This window comes from Prunus persica, chromosome G1, assembly GCF_000346465.2.
Source record: "Prunus persica cultivar Lovell chromosome G1, Prunus_persica_NCBIv2, whole genome shotgun sequence".
In the NCBI taxonomy this organism is placed as follows: domain Eukaryota; kingdom Viridiplantae; phylum Streptophyta; class Magnoliopsida; order Rosales; family Rosaceae; genus Prunus; species Prunus persica.
Window position 1 is genome coordinate 10823712 of NC_034009.1, and position 26586 is coordinate 10850297.

The 26586-nt window shown below is 34.2% G+C and overlaps 1 protein-coding gene across 1 annotated transcript; it reads left to right on the forward strand.

Moving 5' to 3' along the window:
* LOC18790297 (nuclear transcription factor Y subunit B-1) lies at positions 5748–6558 on the forward strand. Its single transcript, XM_007224053.2, has one exon. It carries the CDS (start codon positions 5837–5839, stop codon positions 6326–6328), a length of 492 nt encoding a protein of 163 aa, XP_007224115.1. The 5' UTR covers positions 5748–5836; the 3' UTR covers positions 6329–6558.

Below are 26586 nucleotides of genomic sequence, written 5' to 3' on the forward strand. Positions count from 1 at the left end.
CCCCCCCCCCCCCCCCCCGTTCAATGAACGATGAATTACGCATGAAATTCAAAAAAAAAAGAAAAAAAAAAAAGAAAATTGTAGAATGATATACGCCAACTTGAAATATTTAGTGTCATCCTCACGATGTTCTGACACCGTACGACAGCCAAACAAAAAGGAAAAAAGAAGACATGAGAATGCATAATAAAAATGAAAAGCCCATGAAGGAACACTTTTTCTTCCATCTTACTATGAAAAGTGTTAGTTCTTCATCAATCAAGCACCAAGAAAAAATCAAAGACAATTCTACATTTTTGAGATACCATTCCTTTCAATGGTTCAGTCACACCTAGTTTCAGTCTATCGATTATGAAGCAATCCGAATGCCTTTTAGCTACTACTATTACAGGCTCATCTAAAACATACCGGGCAAAGTACTGATTCTTAGCAAATAGTAATACACATTGAAACTCTGCACTGACGACAATCAATCCCAATCAACCACTAATCACAGAGAGGAAGAGGATGAAATTTCTACAAAAGCAACCGAGAAGTACCAATTAACCAAGTTTCATGAGTATTGGATGCAAAACAAAAAGTATAGCACTACGTACCCCCATCTAGAAGAACACATATTTCTATAAAGCAATCAACACCCTAGAAGATAAATATGCAAATAGCACGAGGCAGCAAATTCATAACAAATAATCAACCCTGAATTTGTTTTCGAACCCAGACTAACCTCAAAGCAGCATCACTGTCAAATCCAAAACTTTCAGATAAACATCTCAAAACCCATTAAGCACATTTATCTCAGATAGCAAAACCAACATAATCTCAACTAATTACACCAACATCATTCCGAGTTTCAAACTTCATGATAAATGAATTAACTCAACAGAGAACAAAATAATGCAAACCAATCACTTACACAAACAAAAACCTTCGACTTCCCTCTGAGAACTCCAACACGATCCCATCATTCTCAAGGAACAGTTCAGAACACACAAAGAACATTGAATGGTAGAATAAGCCAAATAAAAGCTTTCGTTTTGGTGTCAACTTTTGTTTCTTTGTCCATCCATGGAGCAAGCCTGAAACTGAGAATGGGCTTCAAGTTTTAGCACGAAAAAGTGTTTAAGTTTAGACTCGTTAATAAGCTATAGAGACTTGTGGTTTGGCCCAACTTTAAAGTACTAATTATGAAAAGGTGCGTTACAAAAATGTAGGGTAAATTTCACTTTACAACCCGTAAATTTCACGAGATTTAGACTTGATTACATTAAGTATTTTTTGTGTCAATTTCGTATCTAAAATTTGATATTCTTACCACTTTCATATCTCTGTTAATTTATCCGTCAAATTCTCCATTAATGGGCCCATAAAGATCCACTCATAATGCACCAAGTGGATGAACAAATATAAAAGATAAATAAATTAAATGAATTAACAAACCTAAAAATGTATTTACAAATTTTACTCAACAAAAACGTTTGTATTTACCTTCGACCTTTCACCAACAAAACAAAAAAAGACAAATCGCATTTTCCTTTCCTTGTGGTTTGGCCCACTTTTCATTTTCAAAGAAAAGATAAATTATTATAAATTAATCTAATTTACAGAAAATGAGATTCAAATTTGGGAGCTAATCCACATATGTGATTTTTGTGTAATTTTAGTTTTACAGTTTTGTTTACTTAACGATCAAATATGAAAGCCTAACATTTAAAAATATAAAAATATAAAAAAAAAATAAAAAAAAATAACAAGAAGATAAAGCCTACATTTTTGGTTGATTGCGAATGTTTTGTGGGTTTCTAATTTCTTTCATTTTAGTATTTTATTTAAGATTCATACAGATGTCACAAGTTCATTGGTGGTGGGGATGGTTTGACAAAATTGCACCTAAAATTAACGCAAAGTTTGACAGAATTAGACAACATGAACACTATTGGTGTTCGGGACAAAATAAAATTTAGAAAACGACATTGATCCATTTTGAAAATAGATGACCAAAATGATGACTTTTGAAAACGTAGAGACCATTATGCCTTGAATTAATATCCCAACTAGCTTTTCACTTCAATGTGATTATTCACAAAAAGTGGATAATATTTCTTTGGGCGCAAAACTAGCAGCGGCCGCTAATCAAGAAGAAAGGACAGGACACCATCAAAGGATATATTCTTAAGATTCGCAGTAGATCTTCAACTCATCCTAGGATATTTTTTTTTAAAACTTTTGGTTCTTTCTGTTGAACATCCTAGGATTAATCTAATTTAGAGTATTTGCAGTCTGTGTGAAGTCATACTTTATTTAATTAAGGTTATTTCAATCTAACACTCAATTTGTCCTACATGCGTATCGATATAAGTGCCACTTAAAGAATAAATGAATTAATAATATGAAGTGTTGCAAAAGATTTATTAGTATAGTGATTTGGAGTAATTATTCTTTTATAAAAGATTCTCAATTCACAAGCGTGTAATATATTATCCACCCTATCAATAGAAAAAATCTAAGATATATTAGTACAAAAGAGGATGTAGTTTAAAAATCTCAATCAGTGGATAAAAAATGTTTTGGGTTGGCAAAGTTTATCGGCATAATCATCCTCATCACCTTAAAAACAGGACAAGTGAAAATGTCACCAAGATTAGTTGGTTTCACAAAAGGACAAACTTTTTGCTTTATTTACATTTAAATAATAATAAGGAAAACTTGTAACTTGCAGTAACCCAATAAAGTGAAATTGAGTTTGAGACAAGCTTTTAGACAGTAATATTTGAATATATATATTGCTTGCTTTCATTCCTATAAGGAAATACTTATTCGTGAAAAGAATCACAGTTTGATATATACAAAAATAATTCATAAAAAATACAAAAAAAAAAATTTCTGCACACGTCACATTGTTATTGACAAAAACGCTATAAAACTGGAGAGCATATATAGCTGACTGGATCTTAAGTAAAATACTTACTTCCCCACTCATCGGCCGATGAGGAATCCAAGTGTATCTTCTTTATTATGAAATGGAGCCATTGCTATAAAGTACTGTAAATATATACCTATGCAACTCCAATTATATCCAAAGGATTGCTTGTCGATTCGAGTGCATCTCCTTTTCGTCATATTTACGGGGAAGCTGACTTTGTAGCAGATGCGATTACAGATTTAAGCCATTCTAACTTTTTTGTTTTTTTTGTTTTTTGTTTCTACATCCTCTTGTCTGCGTCTACATCAACTTCTCCTCTTCTGTTTTTCTCTGGAGTTATTTTATTCTTCTTCCTATTTTCTTGTTTTTCTCTCCTCTTGTCAACAATTTTTCTTCTCATTATCTTCTTTTTAGTTATCTTATGCATCTTTAATTTGAAATTGAGTATTCTAAGTTTAATTAAGAATGAATTATAATTTGGGAATTTTGTTGAAATTAATTAGGGCTTTGATTTTAGGAATTTTGTTGAGATGTTTGATTAAATACATTGAAGATATTATGAGAATTATTATTATTTTTTTTAGCGTGATCCATGATTACGTCGTCTAATTTTAGTTTTTGTATTTGTTAAACTTTTATTTATAAATAGAAATGCATTTGAGAATAAAGCGCATAGCATATCCTAACTAGGTGTTTTTTTTTTAATGTTTATTAATGAAATTCACTCATATTGTCGAGTTTAGTATGTAAATTTTACCCAGTCGGTATTCGAATCTTGAAACCACTACTGTGTCGACCTTTTGTTGCTGTTGGGACTTATAAAAACTACCAAATAATTCTAGGTAGCTACACTGTCCATTTCTACGTTAGACCCCATTGCCAAGTTTGCCGTTGGCTTTGTATGCGTCTCCCACCAACATGAAAAATAAAACAAATATGAAAAGTACTAATTAAAGCCATAAATATGCTGTCGCATGGAATGATGTAAACTTCAGTAAAACCTATGTTGATGATCATTAATTAACTCAATTTCCGTACGTAATACAACTTTTCAAAAGATTAAGTGCTTAAAGATTTGGTTTGAATATTATCCACGCGATCCACATGAATTATTATTACTATGCATTGACATTAAAAATAAATAAAAATAAAAATTATGCATCCACATTCCGCATTCCACAAACTTTTAATTATTATTTAAACGTACATGCTTCTGAGCTTTATTGGTAAAGCACGTATAAAGTGCTCTAAATATTAATGCGGAGGGAGGCTGGTATGTTTGCAAACAATGATCAGATGAGACGTACGTACACCTTGTTTTAAATTAATTAACTTTTGTAACGGAGTTTAGCTCAATGAAAAATGGTCTTGACTTGCAGGTCAAAGGTTACAGGTTCGAATCTTCACGTTGTCATAATCATATATGTGTGAGAAATTTCCCTCATCTCAAGTTTATACTATCGTTTGTACTTAAAAAAAGATTCACAAAAATCCTCTCAGCATCCATTAACAATTAACTGTTTGCATGTAAAGGAATCTTATTATAAGACTCCATTTGGTTCACGGAATGGATTTGAGGGAAAATTACTTCTTATATCATTTTTCAAGGGTTGAGAAATGGAAGATTCATTTCCCACGTTTGGTAATGTTGGGACAGTAACTGGGAGATATCATTTTATTTCATTTCTCATGTTTGTTTTGAGTAGGAATGGAAAGCAAAATTTGTATAATTTTTCAATTATACTCATATTAAATCAAATAAAAAAAATAATGCATTTAATAATATATTGCAATTCTAAATTGTTAATGGGGACAAAATTATCATAAAAAATGTGTATTTAATGTTGGTTCATTTTCCCAAACTTTCTTATGAGGAGGGAAAACAAAACTCAACTTGGGAGGAGGGCTTCACTTTCCCCTTACTTTTCCATGGACTAGGCAACGAAATCCCATGCCCCTGGACTTACCAAATACGAGAAAGCAATTGATTTTCCATCTCTAAACCCTCTTTTCTAATGACCCAAACGGTCCTAAAATTAAAAAATAAAAAAAAACCCTAGAGATTAATCTGCATCATCAGGAAGGTATGTTGACATGGTCCATAAACACATAATTAATTTTGCAGAGAACATCAAACTATATATATAATCATAAATTAATTATACGATCCAATTAGATTGAGCTCGATCGAGCGTGGCCCCAACACTAATGCCGACCAGGTCGGCATCAATATCACATTCACATGCCCGGTTGAAGGTGGAAAATTTTCTCTTTATCTATTTCAGATATTTGGGCATGATTCAAATGAAAATTAGATTGTCATCCACTCTCTTTCTTTTCATTGAACCTAACTAAGTAGACTGGTCCAATTTTAAATCTTTTTATTATTATTTATTTATAAAACTTTTTGAGGTAGAAGATGTGAACTCGAGATATCATCTAACAAAGTAGAGAGAAATACCACTAGATCAATGACTAGATGTTACTTTTGGTTATTTAAGTAAATATATTGCGTACTTTGAAACATATATACGTAATAACAAATAGCTAGGTATATTATATTCATATCTAAAAAAATAAATGCTTTCGATTATTAGACTAAAAGAAGTCTCAAATTTGAACCTCCATGGCATCATAGTTGTGTGTGTGTGAAAAATTCCTTTAAACTATCGCTTGTACTCAAAACAAAACAAAAGGACAAAATGAGCCCTAGAAGATATCCTCAAATAATAAGCTTATTTTCCTTAATTGAAACTTACTTGTGTCTACATATACATATAAATACAAGTATTTGATGTAGAGCGTCTGCATACACACACATCCATGACATGAATTTGTATATAAATAGGGTGTTGACCTCCCAAGCCACAAGTACAAAAGCTGCAAGTAGTAGCTCATCATATATCCAGAGAAATAATGGTCGACAATAATAATAATAATATTGGGGCAAGTGGTGCTGCAAATCATGATGAGGACGGCGCTATGATGAAAGAGCAAGAGCAGTTGCTGCCAATAGCCAACGTTGGGCGGATCATGAGGCAAATACTGCCACCCAACGCCAAGATCTCCAAGGAGGCCAAGGAAACCATGCAAGAGTGTGTCTCGGAGTTCATCAGCTTCGTCACCAGCGAGGCGTCGGAGAAGTGCCGCAAGGAGAGGCGAAAGACCGTGAACGGCGACGATGTCTCCTGGGCTCTCGGAGCCCTGGGTTTCGAAGACTACACCGGCCCATTGCGGAGGTTCTTACACAGGTACAGAGAGCAAGAAGGAGAGAGAATATCATCATCAGCAGCTAATAATAATAATAATAATAATGAAAATAATCAAGACAAGGATAACAACAACCCCGAAGATCAACAACAAAGGAAATTGCTCAACCATCCTCATATACAAAGACCTAATTTTTAAAAAGGATCAAGTACTACTGGGCTGTAGATAAGTTCAGTATGTATGCGCGTGCGTGTGTTTGCTTAAGTATTGAACCCAAAATATGCGCGTGCGTATATTTGGTTCTCAAATCTACCTTCCTCAGTTTATCACAGAGTTTTATTAGGGTTTCTAAGAGGAACCCGGTTGTAATTTAGTGTTTTGGTTTCAAAAATAAAAAATAAAAAATCTTGGAATTTATTTGGAGTTTCTGCTTGTTATAGTGGAGTTTCAAAGGATCTATAGTTGCCAATAAATTTAATCATCTTCATTAGTTTGTACTTAGGTTAATTACCTATATATAAAAGTATTAACACAAAGTATACTAATCCAATCGAAAGGATACGTGATTTTTGAGTTCATCAACTTCAATTAAACTCGTATCATGATGACTGACGCGTAATTAACATCACTCTCTGTGATATAATTAATTTTATAAGTATGCATATATCTCGTATTTGCAGATTTTGACTATATAGGACAAGGGTCTAACGTTGGAGTTTGTTTAATTAACCTAAAATGTGGGAGCTGCCGGGTTTGGGACCACAATATTCAGTGGCCAAAACCCAATTTAATTAGGCCATGTTTACGTGATTCATTGTATCAGGTCATCTTCCTAAACCACATAAACACAAAGGAAGAGTTAAAGAAACAATTAGGGTTTCTGGCTATATAAATATCCAAAAGGATTCTCAACGCAAACATATCCCAAATAATCTAAGCTAAATACTCTTTTATTTGTTTTAGTTTTTTGTTTTTGTGATTCAGCCTAATTAGATTATAAAGTTATATCAATTTTTTGTAGTGTTTCATTTTCTAGCATTTGTATTTACATGAACTTTTCAAATCTAATAGTCATGTGAAATGAAACATAGCAATTGTATACTTGAAAGCTGAAACAATGCATCAAATATTTTACTTCTTATAATCTTAAGAAACCAAAATCATCAACCTAACAATCTTCCATCATATAAAACAAACATTCCACATTCAATTGCAGTTGCTCTTGTTGCTAGTAGTGGGCCGTTGGCAATATCAACACTACCAACCAAAACTCTCTTCTTTTTTCCTTCCAATAAAAGTGCACCCAAGTATCTAATTTGCTTAAGACATCTGCTGAAGGTTTGACGCACCAACAAGAGCAGCTGTTCTATAAAGCTCTAAAAAAATGTTGAAGCGTTTTAAAGATGTCCACGCCAACAAGAAGCTACATATGTCCCTTCACTCCATCGTTCAAGATTATCTTGAAAGGGATGAATCAACTCAACTAGAGATGCAATGTAACATTGATCTCGTACTCATTAAGAAGAACATTAATGATGATGGGTTGGATTTTGCCCTTCTCCCAGCCTTATCAATACAAGAAACAGAAGTATATGTTGAGGTGTCCAATATTCTCGGAGAAAATGTGAAATTTTTTCTTTAAAAAAAAGGATCGATTATGTTGTCCAATCCTTCCATGAAAAAAAAAAAACTTCGAATTCAATGTGCCTTCTTGAGGTAAGAGTCACACACTCTTTAAGCGTCACTTAGGCCGTAGGTTGTTGACCAAACATGATACTCCTCATGATTGTTTTCAAGTGCCGAGGAGATCTCATCTTGTCATTGTATAGTTCATACTAGTTTCAACAACTGGAAGGCATCATTCATCTTATTGGTTGAGAGGAATACGGTGTTCCACGATTTAGCCTAGGTAAAATTTCATGAAAATGCTAAATGCATTATGGTGTCCAGCAAAGGATATGGTGATAGATCTACCAAGGTATTCTTGAAAAACCTTTATTATGACTTAAGGCTTCCAGTACTAGCATTAGAAGAAAAATGACATACAACAACATAAGTTCAACAACGTGCATCAAATATGCATTGTTGAAGATGCAATTCTCAACATGCCCTCGACACATGTTAAACATTCTAATACAACAACGTGCAGTGGCCGCATGTTGTCAAAACTATCCATATAACAACACGCGCTAGTTGCACATTGTCAATTATTTATACAACAACATTCCGCATGTTGTAAATCTCATATTTTTAACAATGCTCTCCTCATGTTATTGAAATTGTAGCACTTTAAAAATAAAAATAAAAATGTTTTGATTTCTAAATAAAAGGGCTTCCCATTATAACCAATTAACCTCTCTCTTTTTCGAAACCTTAGAATAACTTATTACTCTCTTTCACTTTGCATAGCCGTCTCCATCCAAACCCCTATGCGCCTCTCTCTCCCTCCCTCTATATGTCCCTCTCCATTCGTCCTATGCGTCTCCCTCTCTGTTTGTCCTCTGCTTCTCTACCTATTCCTCTTCTTCACCTCCGTCTTTGGTTTTCAATGTCTCATCTCTCCATGTTTGCCTCTCGTCTCCCTTTGTGATTCCATCAACCTCCATTCGAAGCTCCCTCCCTCTACGATATCTCAGGTTATATTTCTCGTTCCACTTTCTCCTTATTTAGCTATTTTGCAGGTTGAAACTTGTATGCATGGCACATATGTTCCTAATTCTTTGTTTACGTTGTTTTTGGGGGTTTTGTTTCAAGTGTTGGTGTTCTTTCTTTCTTTTTGGGGCTGCAGATTTTTTTGGCTTTCTTTGTTTCTCTTTGCTTGTGGTTGATTGATTTGTTGTACTTTTCTTGTTGTTTGCTGTTTTGCCACAAATTTGCTTTTTGTCTCGTTATGCTGCTTATCATCTTTGATTTGTAACTTGTATATTCTGCTTTTCTGTTTTGCAAGAGTTGAAAACTTTCTCCAAGTTTGATTTACAGTAAACCCATCACAGGTATGTGATTAATTGCATCTGGACTTTTAGTTGAAATTTATGATGAAAATTTATGCTTTATGACAGTAAACCCATTTAGTAACGTTGCTTTCTTAGAGGGTGACTTGTTTGTTTTTCTTTAGCACTGAGCCTCAGTTTGATTCAAGGAAAAGTTTTAATTTTTAATATTTTTAATTATGCCTGTTGGAAAACAATCAGTATAAAACCAAATAACAAAATAATAAACAAAACGAAATATGCGTGGAATAAATTACAAAATACTGACTTGGATTGATGATAGAGTCCTGCAGAGTTGCAGTGTCCTTTAGACAGTATTTCTCCTCTACCATTGTGCTTGTAGTTTGATTGGAGTCTATTCGTTAGGATTAAACTATCATAAATCAAAGCCTAAGCACTGTGGCTTTGATATCTAGCAAACAGTGATATGATTTCTCTCAGGAAGTGCTTATGTATAAGGATGATAATGCTGTTCAAAAGTATAATCTGGTTTGGACGAATTGTCAATATATAGAGGTCTGACACCTCTTCATTTAACAGTTATGTTAACTGTTTAAGAAATTTGAATTTCAGAATTTGATTTTATCTAAAAATGAATTTCTAATTAATAAATAAAAAAATAATACATATTACCCAGATTTCAAGCCCAAACCATGATGAGGCCCAACTTTGCCTCCACTAGGCCCATACTCTATTTAGTATTTTTAAACTATTGGTGCTTATAAACCATGGAAGGAAACAACTCCCTTCCAATGTGAGACTAAATGCAAGTGTATTTTTCCTATACAAACTCTAACAATGCCTTCAGATATTAAATTACAATCAGTATTCTATAATATGTAGGCTCATGCCTCTTTTATGGAAGGGAGCTTGTTGTTCGAACAAGATCAAAATTGGGACACGACATTAATGAATTTGAAAAGTTCTAGTGGTTCATCCTTATCTCAAACTATATAGTTTTTCTTTGCTCCAAAAGTTCATTATTTTTTTGTGATCTGGTGAATTGTAAAACTCATCATTATTCCTGTTAAATGGTATTGCAGGAGTTGGAAACTTAAAGTTTTTCCTAGTTTGATTGACAGTAAACCTAGCGAAGGTATGTGATTAATTTGATAATGATGTATCCCAACTCAATTTATTTGACTTTTTAAGTTTTGGGTCTGACGAAAGTTTGTCACTAATCATGCATTTTTTGTTGTTGCTTGGAGCAGAATCAAAACTATATACAAGTCTGTAGCTGTTGGTGCATTGCTTAGAAAAGAAGCTAAGGGAACTTTGGAATCTTATTGAAAATTTTAGAACAGGTAAGGTATAATAATGTATGTATTATTTTGTAAACTTTAATTATTGAGCCTCTTGAATTTCAGTTGTATTTTTAGTATCATAGTTTGTATCAAACTTCAATTTCCTATGTCTTGGGATTGTATTTGAAATGATGAAAAATGATTATGTGAAACTTGTCATTGAATGTATAATTCTTTTGCCTTGTTACAATATGATGTGTGTGGTGTTTTATGTATGAATTGAATTTAAGGCAAAGATCATGTGGTTGTGCTAAAGTGCATGGAAACTAATATCGAAATTAATATAGAAAACTGAGAAAGAACCAAAAGAAAAAACTAATTTTGTATATACACATTTTTTTTTTGGTCGTAAATGGTTTAGCAACGTGTACCGTATGTTGTCAAAAGCATATATCTACCGCAATGTGCTTTGAATGTTGTCCTAAATGATTTCACAACATGCAATGCATGTTGTCAAAAGCCGAAACCTTTAACGACATGGGCTTCGACAACGTGCACTGCATGTTGTCGAACCCTTTCACAATGCACATTGCGCATTGTTAAACAGATTTTTTCATGTGGTGTAGCCATTGTCAATTGCAATCCGTATAGGCTTCAAATACTTTTTTATTATAGGTTTGATTTGGCTCACAAATCATTTGGCAGCGTTAGTAGCCACCCTATATATTATATGGTTGAGAGTGAGGCCTTCAGATTTAGAAAAATACAAAATTAATGTGGAAGGCAAAGATTTGGGAAAGAATGTTGTCTACAGCAAAAAAAAAACATATTGGAATAAAATGTTGTGAAGATGGACGACAATTAAGTTAGTGAGATAAAAATAATGTTGGAGATCAGAAAAAGTATGGATATTCATAGTTTGTATTGCAAAGGGAGTCAATATTTGTCAAGGGAATTCTTTTCCAGAGCAAATATTGTATAAAGCGCTTAAAGGCTTATTTTGAGAATAAATAAAAATTTAAAAAAAATCTATTTTGACAATGTCGAAGTGTGATAAAGATGTCCCTGGCAACAAGAATTTATGTATGTCCCTTCACTTCATGGTTCAAGATTATCTTCAAGGAGATGTATCAACTCAACCGGAGGTGCAACATAACATTGATCTAGAACTCATCAAGAAGAACATTAAGGATAATGAGATGGATTTTTGCCCCTTTGCCACAAGAAAAAGAAGTACATGTTGAGGTGTCCAAGCTCCGAGGGGAAGATGTGATATTTTTTTTTATAAAAAATAATCGATTACCATCTAATCCTTCAAAGATGAAAAAAGACTTCGAATTCAATGTGCCTTCCAGAGGTAAGAGTTACACGGTCTTCAAGCATCACTTAGGCCGTAGGTTGCTGACCAAACATGATACAAGACATTCCTCATTTGGTACAAATTCATAGTTATGCATATCTACCCTTTTCGTTTTGTTGACCATCGATAACCAATGCTTCATCGGTAAATCACAATACATTAAAAAGCGTGAGATTTATTATATTGATACTAACCAATTTAAGAGTGAGTACGATGCATATGGAGTAACTGATGACATATGTTGCATGCTAAGCCGCACAAGGCCGAGTCTTTGGGTCATTTCCGACTCAACATGTAAGGTTATTGGGTCATTTACCTTCGTGTGCGATGATACTCCTCATCAGTGGCGAATTCATGATTCAAAAGTCAAGTAGGCAAAACTTACCTTAAAAACTCGAAGGTACAAGTGAATTTCCTTCATAAAAATAGAAAGATACACCTAGTTGGGGGTGACATAATGAGCCTTACCCTCAAATATACATCTCTATACATAAATAAAAGCTATAAAAAAAACAAGTAAATGCAATGCAACACAAAACTAAACTATTTAAATATAAAACTTTACCCTACGAGGCTTAGAAATCTTAAATTCCTCAATTATCTATATATTATAGATATTATTAGCAAACTCTCTTTCAATGTGGAAGATCATGCAATCAACAAGGAATTTATCAGCTATGGTACTCCGAAGTCTACTCTTAATAATTCTCATACATGAAAAAACTCGTTCATTTGTTGCCGTAAAAACATGAAGAGTCAACACCAACCGAATCAACCTGTAAAGCAAATGGTAGTTTTCTACCAAAGTTGTTTCCACTAATTGTTGACATAACTGAGAAAGAGTGGTGATTTCCTTAAAGCAGGGAAGGCGATGCATATCATTTTGAAAATAACTCAACTCAATTTCTAAAGCTTTCAAGTCACTTGGAATGAAATCAGCAAAATAGAATTTCTCAACAAGTTTACATAGATGCTCAATATTGAATGACTTGAAGGAATTACGAGGATCCAATGCTAAGCTAAGAATAAGAAGTTCAACTGTATGTTCCCGAAATATGTCATTTAACTCCTCAACATGCAATCTATCACATCATTAAATACATCAAAGCGATAATAATGTTCAACTGTAATATAAAAAATTTGTTGACAAGAACGACGTGTGCGCGTCATATAACGAGAACCCATATCAGGAACGTCAACACTATGTAGTTCACAAAATGATACCACACTCATGAATAAATCATCCTAGCCGTATGCCCTCATGTCTTGGAACAACATTTTTGTATTTTCAACAAAATTTAAAGAATTTACAATATCTTGAGTTTTTGTCTGAAATACTTGACAAAGAAAGCTTGTCAATCCCATAATTTTATCCATCAAAACCAATGAAAACACAAACTCGTAAGACATTAAATTTAATTTAACTCATTACGGTGCTTAGCTTAATGATTCAAATGCAACTTCTCAAAATAATATATCTTAGTCCAGTATTTATAAAATCTTCAGTCCTCTATGAATCTACTTGTAAAATTGTGTAATTGATGTATATTTGAATTTCAATTCCTCAAAGTTGTTGTTTGGCTGAGCAGGGTCAACTGGTCCCTCATCCTAAAACGTTTCCACCAAGAATTAAAACTCTTGCTAATTATATACATGGAAAAGGACTCAAGCTTGGAATTTATTCTGATGCTGGCTAGGTTGAAATTTTTATGTATTATCTTATTGAGTGTGTTATGCTCATTACAACTTCTTCACTATTCATCACTATTCCACAATGCTTATGGGCTTATAGTACTATCATTTCAAGTTTTGAAATTGCCGACTAATTAATGGTTGGAAGTATATTGTAGTGTTTGATAAATTAAATAGAAAGTGTTTTTAAATTTTTGATTCAAAAAAATATTTAGTAGTGCTGAAAAATGTTGTTACTCAATTTGTACAAAATAAATAAAATTTTCACATAAATAAATCTACCAGTCTATTGTCCTTGCATACCAGCTACTTGAGATTTGACCTCAGTTCATTAATTGTGCAGCTTTTACTAATGTTTACCATTTATTATTATTATTATTTGTTTTGAAAAATGCTTACAATTTATTTAACTAGAGCATCTCCATCTTTTTCAAATTTCTCATAATAGAGTAACCACCACTGCATCACACCAAAGGAGAGAGGATGTACCAGTCGAGGCTGCAGGAGCTGTGCCAGCAGAGGAAATGGCGCTTGCCAGAGTACAACGCCACAAAGCTTGTCCTCGACCACAACCCTCGCTTCTCAGCCTCCGTCACCATAAACGATGTTGCCTTTGGCATGGTGCAACTCTTCATGTCCTTCAAGGAACCCCAAAACGATGTCGTTAGACTTGCCTTCGCTCACTTCACTGATCCGCAACCCAGACGTACCAATCAACCTTCTCTATCCGCTTCCTCAGGTAAAAAGGTTTTAGGGTTTTAACTTTAATCTTTATGCTCTGTTTGGTTGCTTGGGGTATTTGGTTGCTTTTAAGTTCTTATTTCTTATTTTTCTTCATGGAGAATAGTGGTATTGTTTTTCCCCCCATAAGCTCTTTTGTTTTCCTAAAGCCTATTTCTATACTATCATTGCCTTAATGTCTCGTAGTGTCTTTGATGGGATCATGCCATTTATTGTTAAATTCTTTTAAATCCAAGCACTATATCTATATGATGATATGATGTTTAACACAAAGATGTACAATCTATTCGAGCATATATGGTTACATCTAAGATATAAGACGATGCCTTAAACATATAGCTAGAGATGACATATTTTTAAACGAGGTTTCAAATGCCTAAAGGAGCTCTGGTTATAAGGAGAATAGCAACTACTCTTTTTTATCCCGTAACTTGAATTTGTGTTTTGAAAATATTAATATTTACCTTTTGCTTAATTGATTTTTTTTTTCGACGTTCTTTATCTGATATATTTGTTCCATACAACTTCACTCACAAAGAATGTTCCATTCTGTCTTTCATTCATTCAAACTATTGTGTTGGAGGAAAGAAAATATTCAAATTATATAAAGTTTATTCAACAACGTGTGGTATACATCACTGTCAAGTATAGATGCTGAAAATATAATTCTAGAAAACTGAGTTATTTTGAGTGTAAACTCAAGATTTTGGGATACGTATATATACTTTGGAACTGCTATGGCATGAAGTGCTCAAATGCAAAACATTGAAAAAAAAATCTCCATACAACTTTCACATCTTTAGCTTCGTCATTTAATGCTAATTGCAAGCGATGAGCAAAGCAATGCACATAATATCTATATGGACAATCTTGAAGAAACAGTGTTTGGAATCCATTCCATGAACCACACATATTACTAGCACCATCATACCCTTGGCCACGCATGTTTTCCACTAGAATGTCATTATTATCAAGCACTTTACATATCTCTTTTTTAAGAGTCAAGGTATTAGTGTCTACAATACTCACAATATCGAAAAAGGGTTCACAAATAAATCCATCACAATAAAAAAATCCTAGAATAATAGCCATTTGTTCCTTACTAGATTCAAAAAAAAGAATACAATATTTATTCTTCCCAAGTTCGCTAAAAAATTTCTTCTTCACCTTGGTAGCAAAAATTTACAAGATCTATTTTTGTATGTCATGGGCAATATACCGAGCATTATGAGGAGCCTTATTTAGGACAACTTTCTCAACTTCTATATTCATTCTTGCAAAAGACTTTAAGATATCAATGAAATTGCCCCGGTTAGATGAGTCAACGGATTCATCGTGACCTCGAAAAGTCAATGCTTGATTTGCTAGATACCTAAGAGCACTCTACCCCTATGGGCAAAGGCAAGACAAGGGCTGTCACTATTCACATGAATAGTGGCAGCCCTTGCAATTTTGTTTCCACCTCTGGCAAGGGCAATTAATATTCACTTTAATTTATTTTCTATTTTTTTAATACTTAAATGATTAATTTTGATAAAAATTTTGGATAGATTTTTAGTTGCTGCGTGTCACTAATTATTATAAAATTATCATATCAAATTTCAGATAAAATTTTCGAATAAAATTTTAGGATTTAATTTTCGGATAAGATTTTCAGTTGCCACGTGTCCATATTTATTATAAAATTCACATCTCAAATTTCAGATAAAATTTTCGGATAAGATTTTCGGTTGCCACGTTTCCATATTTATTATAAAATTCACATCTCACTCATCATACAATTGAAATACCTACTCACTCATCATAAAATTGAAATACCTACTCACTCATCATACAATTGAAATACTTCCGGTCTTTATAGTCTGACACAATCGAGTACAAGGACAACTCAATCATGGGCGGAGGCAGTTCCACTGGATCATGACATGGTGGAGTATTTTCCTTTGGAGGACATAATAGTGCCATTATTTCCGACACGAAAAGCACCACTGGAATCGACTGGGAGCATTGTTCACTTGAGGAGCCATATGTAATGGTTTTCCTCTTTTTTGTTTTGCCTTGATTAATCTATTAAAAAAATGAAACTAGAAATGCAAGAAAATATTTATTAAAAAAAAAGACATTAAATTGAATAAAAAGGCAATTAAATTTTTTTTACCTTGTCACCAAGATTTTGACCGCTTCGAACGTTTGTCCACGACCCTTCAACTTTGATGGATGAGGCTATTTGTATTTTTACACAAATAAAATTTTGTAATTGAAATTTGGTGTGGAAAGTAAAAAATATTGGTAGGTATTTATAGAAAAAAATTTCATAATTTGTTGATATTTTTTTTCAATTTTTAAGCCAAAAAATGGGCAGCCGTTGGATTTGAGGACATTTTTGGATTGGAGCCTCCAGGAGAAGCCACATGGCTTGTAGCTGTTGGTTTTTTGCAGCACTGACGTCAGCAGCCCGAAGGCAAGGAGACAGGCCAGATCTTTCACGCTGGAGCTGCTTCTCGAGCCTAGGACCCCTCCTGCCTGGGTTAGCCTTGCGTGCTGGACTTGCTTTAATGCCCTCTATTATGGCTGTAAGTCGCAACTGATTGTCCATCGCTTATTGCTTTGATTGCTTATCTGCCACTGTTTCAATATGAAGAGATGCGTTTTTTAAGCTAATCCACTTTTGCATAGCAAGATGTTATGGTGTATTTAGCTTACCTACATAACGTTGAAATACACATTGACTGCCACTAATTCTCTTCCAATTTTGAAATTCATGAATAGTAAAGGTTGAATGTGAGTGAATCATGTCAAATAGGAAGCAAGGAAAATAAAATGTCATATCTTTAGCAACTGAATACTCAAGCCAAGGGAATTTACCAAACCACAATTTATTAAATCGACGTTAGTCTTGCCCTTCTAAATGGCTTGGATAATCTTCTAACCTCAGTTGACATTGTCCTAAAATAATATAGGCTTTTCGCACATTATTTTGATCATTCACCGAATATTGGCATATTTGACGACCTAATCTTGACCACTATCGACTCTTTGGGCCTCAACTCTTTCAACTTGAGGCTCGACAATGTGAGAGTCGGGAAGATTTTGCTTATCACAAATGGGAGGCATTGTACTAGATGATGACCTATCATTCTTTTTCTTAAACAAAGGGAACAAATTCTTTGTTTTCTTGAGCTTCTAATTATGATCCGACATAATAAAAGATAGCCTAATTAATCAAACATCCCAACACAAAATCAAACAAATTCTCATAATAGCATCAATGCCTTTAATCAAACACTAACATACCAATAAAAATTCAAACATCTCAACAATACCAACATCATATCAAATATCTCAACAAAATTCTTAAAATCAAAGACCTAATTAATTTTAAAAAAAATCCCCAAATTATAATTCATTCCTAATTAAACCTTAAAATACTCAATTTCAAATTGAAAATAAATAAAATTAAGATGCATATATTTATTTTAGGAAAAACTCAATATGAGAAGATAATTAAAGAGGAGAGAATAAGAAGAATACTTGTTGCCCTAGATAGGAGAAGATGCTGCCAAGAGATAAGTTACTATCAAGAAGAAGTTGCCAAGGAAGAGGATATGAGACTGTCGGCTATTGCACAACCAATGGGGAACAATTGACTGCCTTTTTTGCTTCCCTTTATAAATAAATAAATAAAAAAAAGTTTGAGTGGGCCATAACACAAGTGTGGGTTGCTTTTAATTTTTTTCCTTTTCTTTAAAAGTTTGAGTGGGCCATAACATATGTGTGGGTTGCTTTTAAGTTTTTTTTATGTAGGCATGGATTCACACCATCACATGGGCTGGATAGGAATAGCGTTGCTTACTTATAGGTTTTTTTGTTTTTTTTGTTTTTGGGAAAGATTTGGAGTCGGCAGCTGCCTACTTTGCTCTTGCTATAGGACCGCCCTTGCTCCTCATGATTGTTCTTCGAGTGCAGAGGAGATCCCGTCTTATCATCATATAGTCCGTACTAGTTTCAACAACTGTGAGGCATTATTTATCTTATTGGTTGAGAAGAATACGGTGTTCCAGGGTTTATCCTAGGCTAAATTTCATGAGAATGCTAAATGCATTATGGTGTCTGACAAAGGATATGGTGATAGATCTACAATAGTATTCTTCAAAAAAATTTATTATGACTTAAAGGCTTCCGGTACTAGCCATTGTTGGGTGCAATCTATTTGGGCTTCAAATACTTTTTTATTACAAATTTTGTTCGGCCCACAAATCATTTGACGGCATTAACGTAGCCACCCCTTATATATTAGATGGTGGGGAGTGAGGCCTTTAGATTTAGAAAAATGCAAAATTAATGTGGAAGGTAAAGATTTGGGAAAGGATGTTGTCTCTACATTAAAAAAAAAAAACTTATTGAAACTAGATTTTGAGAAGATGGATGACAATTGGGTTAGTGAGATAAAAACGATATTAGAGATCGAAAGGAGCGTAGATATTGATAGTTTGTGTTGCAAAGGGAGTCAATATTTGTCAATGGAATTCTTGCCAGAGCAAGTATTGTATAAAGCTCTTAAATGATTATTTTGAGAATAAAAAATATCTATTTTGACAATGTCGAAACGTGATAAAGATGTCCCTACCAATAAGAAGTTACATATGCCCATTCACCCCATGGTTCAGGATTATCTTCAAGGAGACGTATCAACTCAACCAGAGGTGCAACGTAACATTAATCTCGAACTCATCAAGAAGAATATTAAGGATGATGAGTCAGATTTTGCACATCGCCCACCTTTTTCAATACAAGAAAAAGAAGTATATATTGATGTGTCCAATCTTCAAGGGGAAGATGTGAAATTTTTATAGAAAAAATAATCTATTATGTCATCCAATCCTTCCAAGATTAATATATATAAAGAAGGCTTTGAATTCAATGTGCCTTCCAGAGATAAAAGTTACATGATCTTCAAGCGTCACTTAGGTCATAGGTTGCTGATTAAAAATGATACAAGACGTCCCTCCTTTGGTACAAATTCAGAGTTATGCATGTCTACCTTTTTCGTTTTGTTGACGATCTATAACCAATGCTTATTGGTAAACCACATTATATAAAGAAGCGTGAGATTTATTATGTTGATACTAACCAATTTAAGAGTGAGTATGATCCATATGGAGTAATTGATGACGTATGTTGCATGCTAAGCCGCACAAGGTCGAGTCTCAGGGTCATTTACCTTTGCGTGCGATGATACTCCTCATGATGGTTCTTCGAGTCCTGAGGAGATCCCGTCTTGTCATCATATAATCTGTACTAGTTTCAGCAACTAGGAGGCATCATTCATCTTAGGTTGAGAAGAATATGATATTCCATGGTTTAGCTAAGGAGAAATTTCATGAGAATGCTAAATACATTATGGTGTCCGGCAAAGGATATGGTGACATATCTACCAAAGTATTTTTGAAAAAGCTTTATTATTACTTAAGGCTTCTGATACTAGCAATTGTCAATTGCAATCCATATGGATTTCAAATTCTTTTTCATTACAGATTTGGTTCGTCTCACAAATCATTTGATAGCGTTAACATAGCCACCCCATACATTAGATTTAGAAAAATACAAAATTAATGTGGAAGGCAAAGATTTGATAAAGAATGTTGCCTCTGCAGCAAAAAAACTTAGTGGAACAAGATTTAGTTAATTAAACGACAATTGGGTTAGTGAGATAAAAACGATGTTGGAGATCAGAAAGGGCATAGATATTAATAGTTTGTATTGCAAAGGGAATCGATATTTGTAAATGGAGTTCTTGCCTAAGCAACTATTGTATACAATGCTTAAAGACTTATTTTGAGAATTAGAAAAATCTATTTTGACAATGTCGAAGCGTGATAAAGATGTCCCCGCCAACAAGAAGTTACGTTTGTCCCTTTACTCCATAGTTCAAGATTATCTTCAAGGAGACGTATCAACTCAACCAGAGTTGCAACCTAACATTGATATCGAATTCATCGAGAAGAACATTAAGGATAATGAGTCGGATTTTGCCCCTCTGTAGGGGTTGTATTTTTCCATGTATATTGTTTGGCTCTTCTTTCTTTCTTAAGCCGCTCATTCCTTAAGAGATGTTGGTCTGTCTCCTTTTGAAAATAGAGTTATTCAAAGAATCTATATATTCTCCATTGGCTGACGTTTTCTTTGCAACTCACTCCTGCATTGAAACTATTTTTCTGCTACACAAGTTATATTCTCTGCAGAAACAGTTTCATAAAAGCTTTTGGAAAAACTATTTCTCTTCCTCAGCCAATGTTTAAACTCTTGAGGGTTATGTGAATGAATGTATACACATAAGTTCTTCCCCAAGCTGATTTTCACTCTTTAAACGGTTGAATATTTTCATTGCTTTAATTACTTCATTAATGTTTTAGTTAGTTTATGTTACTTGTGGGTATACGATTGGTTTATACATATAGCTTTCTACAAGTACATTTACAAGATTTCGGCTGAACGTTTATTTATTCATTATTGTTATGTTGATTTAAACTATATGCTTCATGAGTCATTGCTTCGAGTTTAAATCATCACAACGCTCAGGTTTCATTTGTCTAGCTCAATTATAATTTATGATTGAGATAGATGAATCAGTGAAACCAAAACTCACTTCATATATCAAACTATATGCAACTTGAGCTTGGTGCTCTTGAGAGGATTTGCTGCTAAGAGATAAAGAAAAGGTGTTTGCTGAAAGGTTGGGTTGTAGCCACCTATAAGTGATAGATTGAGCTACGTCTTCTTTCGTTTCTCTTGTATTTCTTAATGGAGTAGATTGGATCTCTCATGGCTTGATACTCCCAGTTTTTCATCCTGTTGGGTTTTTTGGGTCAACAATTCTCGTGTGTTATTTACATTCCACTGTTACTATTTTTAATTTATTAACCACGAAATTGTTTGTGTTTGTGCTCATGTGCTTTAAAGAACTTAAAATCTAAAAAGGTAGGTTTTTGTCCCATAGCCTACTTCACCGTCCTTCTGTAGGCTTTTAGAGTTTAAGGCCTGGTTTTACACATTCTCCCACATTTTTCAATACAAGAAAAATAAGTATATATTGAGGTGTCCAATATTCTCGAGGAAGATGTGAAATTTTTTTTTATTACATAAAAAAATGAATTATGTCATCTAATCCTTTCAAGGAAAAAAAAAAAAAAACTTCAAATTCAATGCGCCTTCTAGAAGTAAGAGTTATACAGTCTTCAAGCATCACTTAGGCCGTAGGTTGCTGATCAAGCATAATACAAAACGTTCTTCCTCTGGCACAAATTCAGATTTATGCATGTATATCCTTTTCGTTTTGTTGACGATCTATAAGCAATGCTTCATTGGTAAATCACAATGCATAAAAAAGCGTGCGATTTATTATACTGATACTAACCAATTTAAGAGTGAGTACGATGCATATGGAGTAATTGATTATGTATTTTGCGTGCTAAGCCACATAAGGCTGAGTCTTAAGGTCATTTCCGACCTAATAGGTAAGGTTATTGGGCAATTTACCTTCGTGTGCGATGATACTCCTCACGATTGTTCTTCGAGTGCTGAGGAGATCGCGTCTTGTCATCGTATAGTCCGTACTAGTTTCAACAGTTGTGATGCATCATTCATCTTATTAGTTGAGAAGAATACGGTGTTTCACGGTTCAGCCCAGGTGAAATTTCATGAGAATGCTAAATGCATTATGGTGTCCGACAAAGGATATGGTGACAGATCTACCAAGGTATTCTTGAAAAAGCTTTATTATGACTTAAGGCGTCCCGTAATAGCCATTGTCGATTGCAATCCATATGGGCTTCAAATTAACTTACATATTCAATAAAAATAAACCTCAATAAAAAAATACTCACTTTATAAAACTTAACCACAAATACTCACTTTCCAACTTAAAAGTAACAAAGTACCCTGCATATAAATACTTCAATATTGACCTTTTATCCCCTAAAAAATTTATTTGGCTAATGTCTACACTCTGAACACATCTTCTCTCACAACTCTCATAAACACAGAGCGTTCAAGTTCATAGTATCAATATGAGCCCAAGTTTCCCAACTCTTTTATCCTCTATCTTAGTCATCCATTTTTTAAATGCCAAGTCTGAAGGTCATTCTCTAATTTCAAGCTTGTGTCCTCTGTCGCCCACATCCTTGAACTAAATTTCTTTTCATCGACTGAAGTTCTTATCTTTTCAATTTCCACATGTAAAAGCTTTGCTCTTTTGGTTAACCACTCGAAAGTTTGATCAATCAACTGGTTTTGGTTGTATATATGTAGAATAACTCATTTTGTTATTCTTGTTTAATAAATTTGGAGAAAATTGAATCTAGATATTGATTGGGTTTATGAGTTTGGCTCTTCACTTGCAATTTCTACAATTGGGTTTCTTGTTTGCTATTTTCTATATTCTTTTCTTTTCTTTTCTTTTCTTTTCTTTTCTTTTCTTTTTTGGGTTGTTTCAATTTGAATGATTTCTTTGTCAAGATACTCATTTTGTTTTTGTTTGGACAATGATTTGTTGAGTAGGATAGCGTTGGAGAAGTTAAAATTTGTATGAGTATTTGTAGTTTAAGAAGCTTTCATGGGTTAATGTGTTTCTGTTCTTCATTTTAGCAAAGGAAATGTATTGAGGTTGCAATCGATTTGTTTACTATAGTTGTGTATTGTTGTTTGTTGTGGGTTTCGTTTTCATTTTTCTATATATATATTTGTTTGGTTTATGGGAAAATTAAATTTTTTAGTTTTTTTTTTTTTTTTGCCTTGGTTGGTTGATTTGGTTTATATTTTCAATCGTATTGTTTGAGATTTAAAGACGGTGTTTTACTGATAATGCATTTCTATTTACAGTCGTTACAAGAAGTCAATATATCAACTTAAATGACGGAGGTGCATGCATACTTTCGTATATACCAAAATCCAAACAAAATACTCTAGTTGGTCATGGCTTTGATAGATTATACACATCATAGTTGATAATAACTTTTCTCTTGAAATTTTATGTACTTGCCATTTCCATTTTGTAGGTTGTCCTCTGACAACCAGAGCAGTACAATTGGTTTTGAAGGCCCATAAAGAAGTCTTGAACTAGAAAAGCTTGCAGCAGTAGTTCTTGATACAGATTGGGTTGCTTTGGAGATGTTGTTTACAACATAGTTTGTTAACAAACAACCTATGAGTTCAATTGTACTTTATCAGTTCTAATTATGTTATTATATGGATTATATGTGGGAATTTTAAAAAGGTGTTAGTATAAACTGCTTAAATGCATATTTTGAGATTTTAAAAAAAAAAATCTATCCCTTCACTCTATGGTTCAAGATTATCTTTAAGAAGATGTATCAAATCAATCAGAGGTGCAACGTAACGTTGATCTCGAACTCATCAAAAAGAACATTAAGGATAATGAGTCGGATTTTGCAACTCTCCCACCTTTTTTAATACAGGAAAAAGAAGTATATGTTGAGGTGTCCAATCTTTTCGGTGAAGATGTGAATTTTTATATATAAAAACAATCGACTATGCCATACATTCCTTCTACACAAAAAAACTTCGAGTGCAATATGCCTACTAAAAGTAAGAGTTACACGGTCTTCAAGCGTCACTTAGGCTGTAGGTTGCTGACCAAACATGATACAAGACGTTTCTCCTCTGGTACAAATTCAGAGATATGTATGTCTACCCTTTTTGTTTTGTTGACCATCTATTACAAATGCTTCATTGGTAAACAACGATACATAAAGAACCGTAAGATTTATTATATTGATATTAACCAATTTAAGAGTGAGTACGATACATATGGAGTACTTGATGACGTATGTTACATGCTAAGCTCCATAAGGCCGAGTCTTAGGGTCATTTTTGACTTAACATGTAAGGTTATTGGTCCATTTAACTTCGTGTGTGATGATACTCCTCATGATTATTCTTCTAGTGCTCAGGAGATCCCATCTTGTCATTGTATAGTCAGTACTAATTGTAAAAATTGTGAGTCATCATTCATCTTATTGGTTGAGAAGAATACAGTGTTCCACGATTTAGCCCATGTGAAATTCCATGAGGATGCTAAAGGCATTATGATGTTCGACAAAGGATATGGTGACAGATTTACTAAGGTATTTTGAAAAAACTTTATTATGACTTAAGACCTCCAGTACTAGCCATTGTCGATTGCAATCCATATGGGCTTCAATTAGTTTTTTACTACAAATTTGGTTCGGCTCACAAATCATTTGACAGCGTTAACGTAGCCACCCCCATACATTAGATGGTTGGAAGTGAGAACGCGACCTATACCGAGCCGTCGAGGCAAGTGCCAATCCCCGATGAGTAAGAATGCGTGGTAGTCGCTACAAAAAATGGGGCACCAGCCCTAACGGAGCGGCCGTCAGTGTAGATCTTGGTGGTAGTAGTAGCAAATATTTAAATGAGAACTTTGAAGGCCAAAGAAGGAAAAGTTTCCATGTGAACGGCACTTGCACATGGGTTAGTCGATCCTAAGAGACGGGGGAAGCCTATCTAATAGTGTGTCTCACGCGAACTTCGAAAGAAAATTGAGTTAAAATTCATGAACCGGGACGTGGTGGTTGACGGCAACGTTAGGGAGTTCGAAGATGTCGGTGGGGGCCTTGGAAAGAGTTATGTTTTTTATTTAATAGCCTACCCACCTTGGAAACGGCTCAGCAGGAGGTAGGATCCAAAAGCTGGAAGAGCACTGCACGTTGCGTCCGGTGCGGCCCCAGCGACCCTTAAAAACTCAGAGAACCAAGTACCATTCAAGCTCAGTCGTACTCACAACCACATCAGGTCTCCAAGGTAAACATCTTCTGGTCGATGGAACAATGTAGGCAAGGGAAGTTGGCAAAATAGATTTGTAACCTAGGAAAAAGTTTTGGTTTTGAGGGTTGGGCACAAGGGTTCCAATCATGAACCCGTAAGCTATCGGTGGATTGCTTAAGCTACTCCCGCAGGCCATCGCGTGCCTACCAGGGGACTGACTGGGAGCATTCCTTTGGGGACTTTCCCCAGGCGTCGAACAGCCACCTCAAAACTGGTACGGATAATGCTAACGCAATGTGATTTTTGCCTAGCGCTCTGGATGTCAAAGTGAAGAATTTCAAACAAGTGAGGATAAACGACAGAAGTAACTATGACTCTCTTAAGGTAGCCAAATGCCTCGTCATCTAATTAGTGACACTTATGAATGGATTAACGAGATTCCCACTGTCCTTGTCTACTATCCAGCGTTCAGATTTAGAAAAATACAAAATTAATGTGGAAGGTAAAGATTTGGGAGAGAATATTGTCTCTACAGCAAAAAAAACCTTATTGGAATAAGATTTTGTGAAGATGGATGACAATTGGGTTAGTGATATAAAAAAGATGTTAGAGATCGAAAAGAGCATAGATATTGATAGTTTGTGTGGCAAAAGTAGTCGATATTTTTCAATGGAATTATTGCCAGAGAAACTAGATTCAAAGGATTGGATGTAGAGGAATAGTATATATGCAAAGGCGTTTAGGGAGTGTGTTGGCTCTGCTGGAAGAGCTATATATTATTGTTACTTAAGAATGGTTCAAGCCGCGAACTAGCTGCTTGACATCAATATTGTGGACTTTTTGTTTACTATGAGCCTTGTTAATTCTAGATAAAGTAGAAAAGTTAGATGTATTTGATTAGTACTATGGGGGCATAATCTAAAGTTGAGGTTAAAGTTTGCCAGTAATGGGCCGCTGGCTCGCCTATCTGAAACTTAACAAGGTATGAGAGTGGGTTGATTGACTCGGCCTAGATTATTTGGCCTTTACCTTTACCCCTTACCCAACATGTGGTGTTCACATACTGGACTTGAATGTTTACCCTTACTCAATATGTGGTGTTCACATGTTGGGGTTAAATGATTGACTTCGATGTTGACTTAGCTCCGCTTATGGCCTACTATGTGGTGGTCCTCCGTGAGGAGGCGTGTTGAAGAATATAAAGTCTCACATTGAAACCTTGACTAAATAAATAATTAAATACCCTGGATGCATATTGTAGTTGTGGAAAAATAAAGGTAGTTTTTGCACCACTAGCCACTTTACCAAACCACTTAGGGCCAATTCTCACATGTTTTGTTGAACATAAATCTTCCATTTCAAGTGCTTGAAAGTTTTCATTTGGAGGCTTCGTTTTTAGGGAGATTCACTATTATACCTAATATAGGAGCTCAAAGTATAAAAAAACCATATATGAAATGGACTTTAGAAACACATCCAAAACCCATTTACAACATAACAAAAAGGCTTTTAACTTCTTTTAAATTACAAAACTACCATTATTTTTTTAAAACAAACCCAACCCAAAAACCTCATAAAAAAGCTTAAAACACTCAATAGGGCATCAAAGTAATTTAATAATTA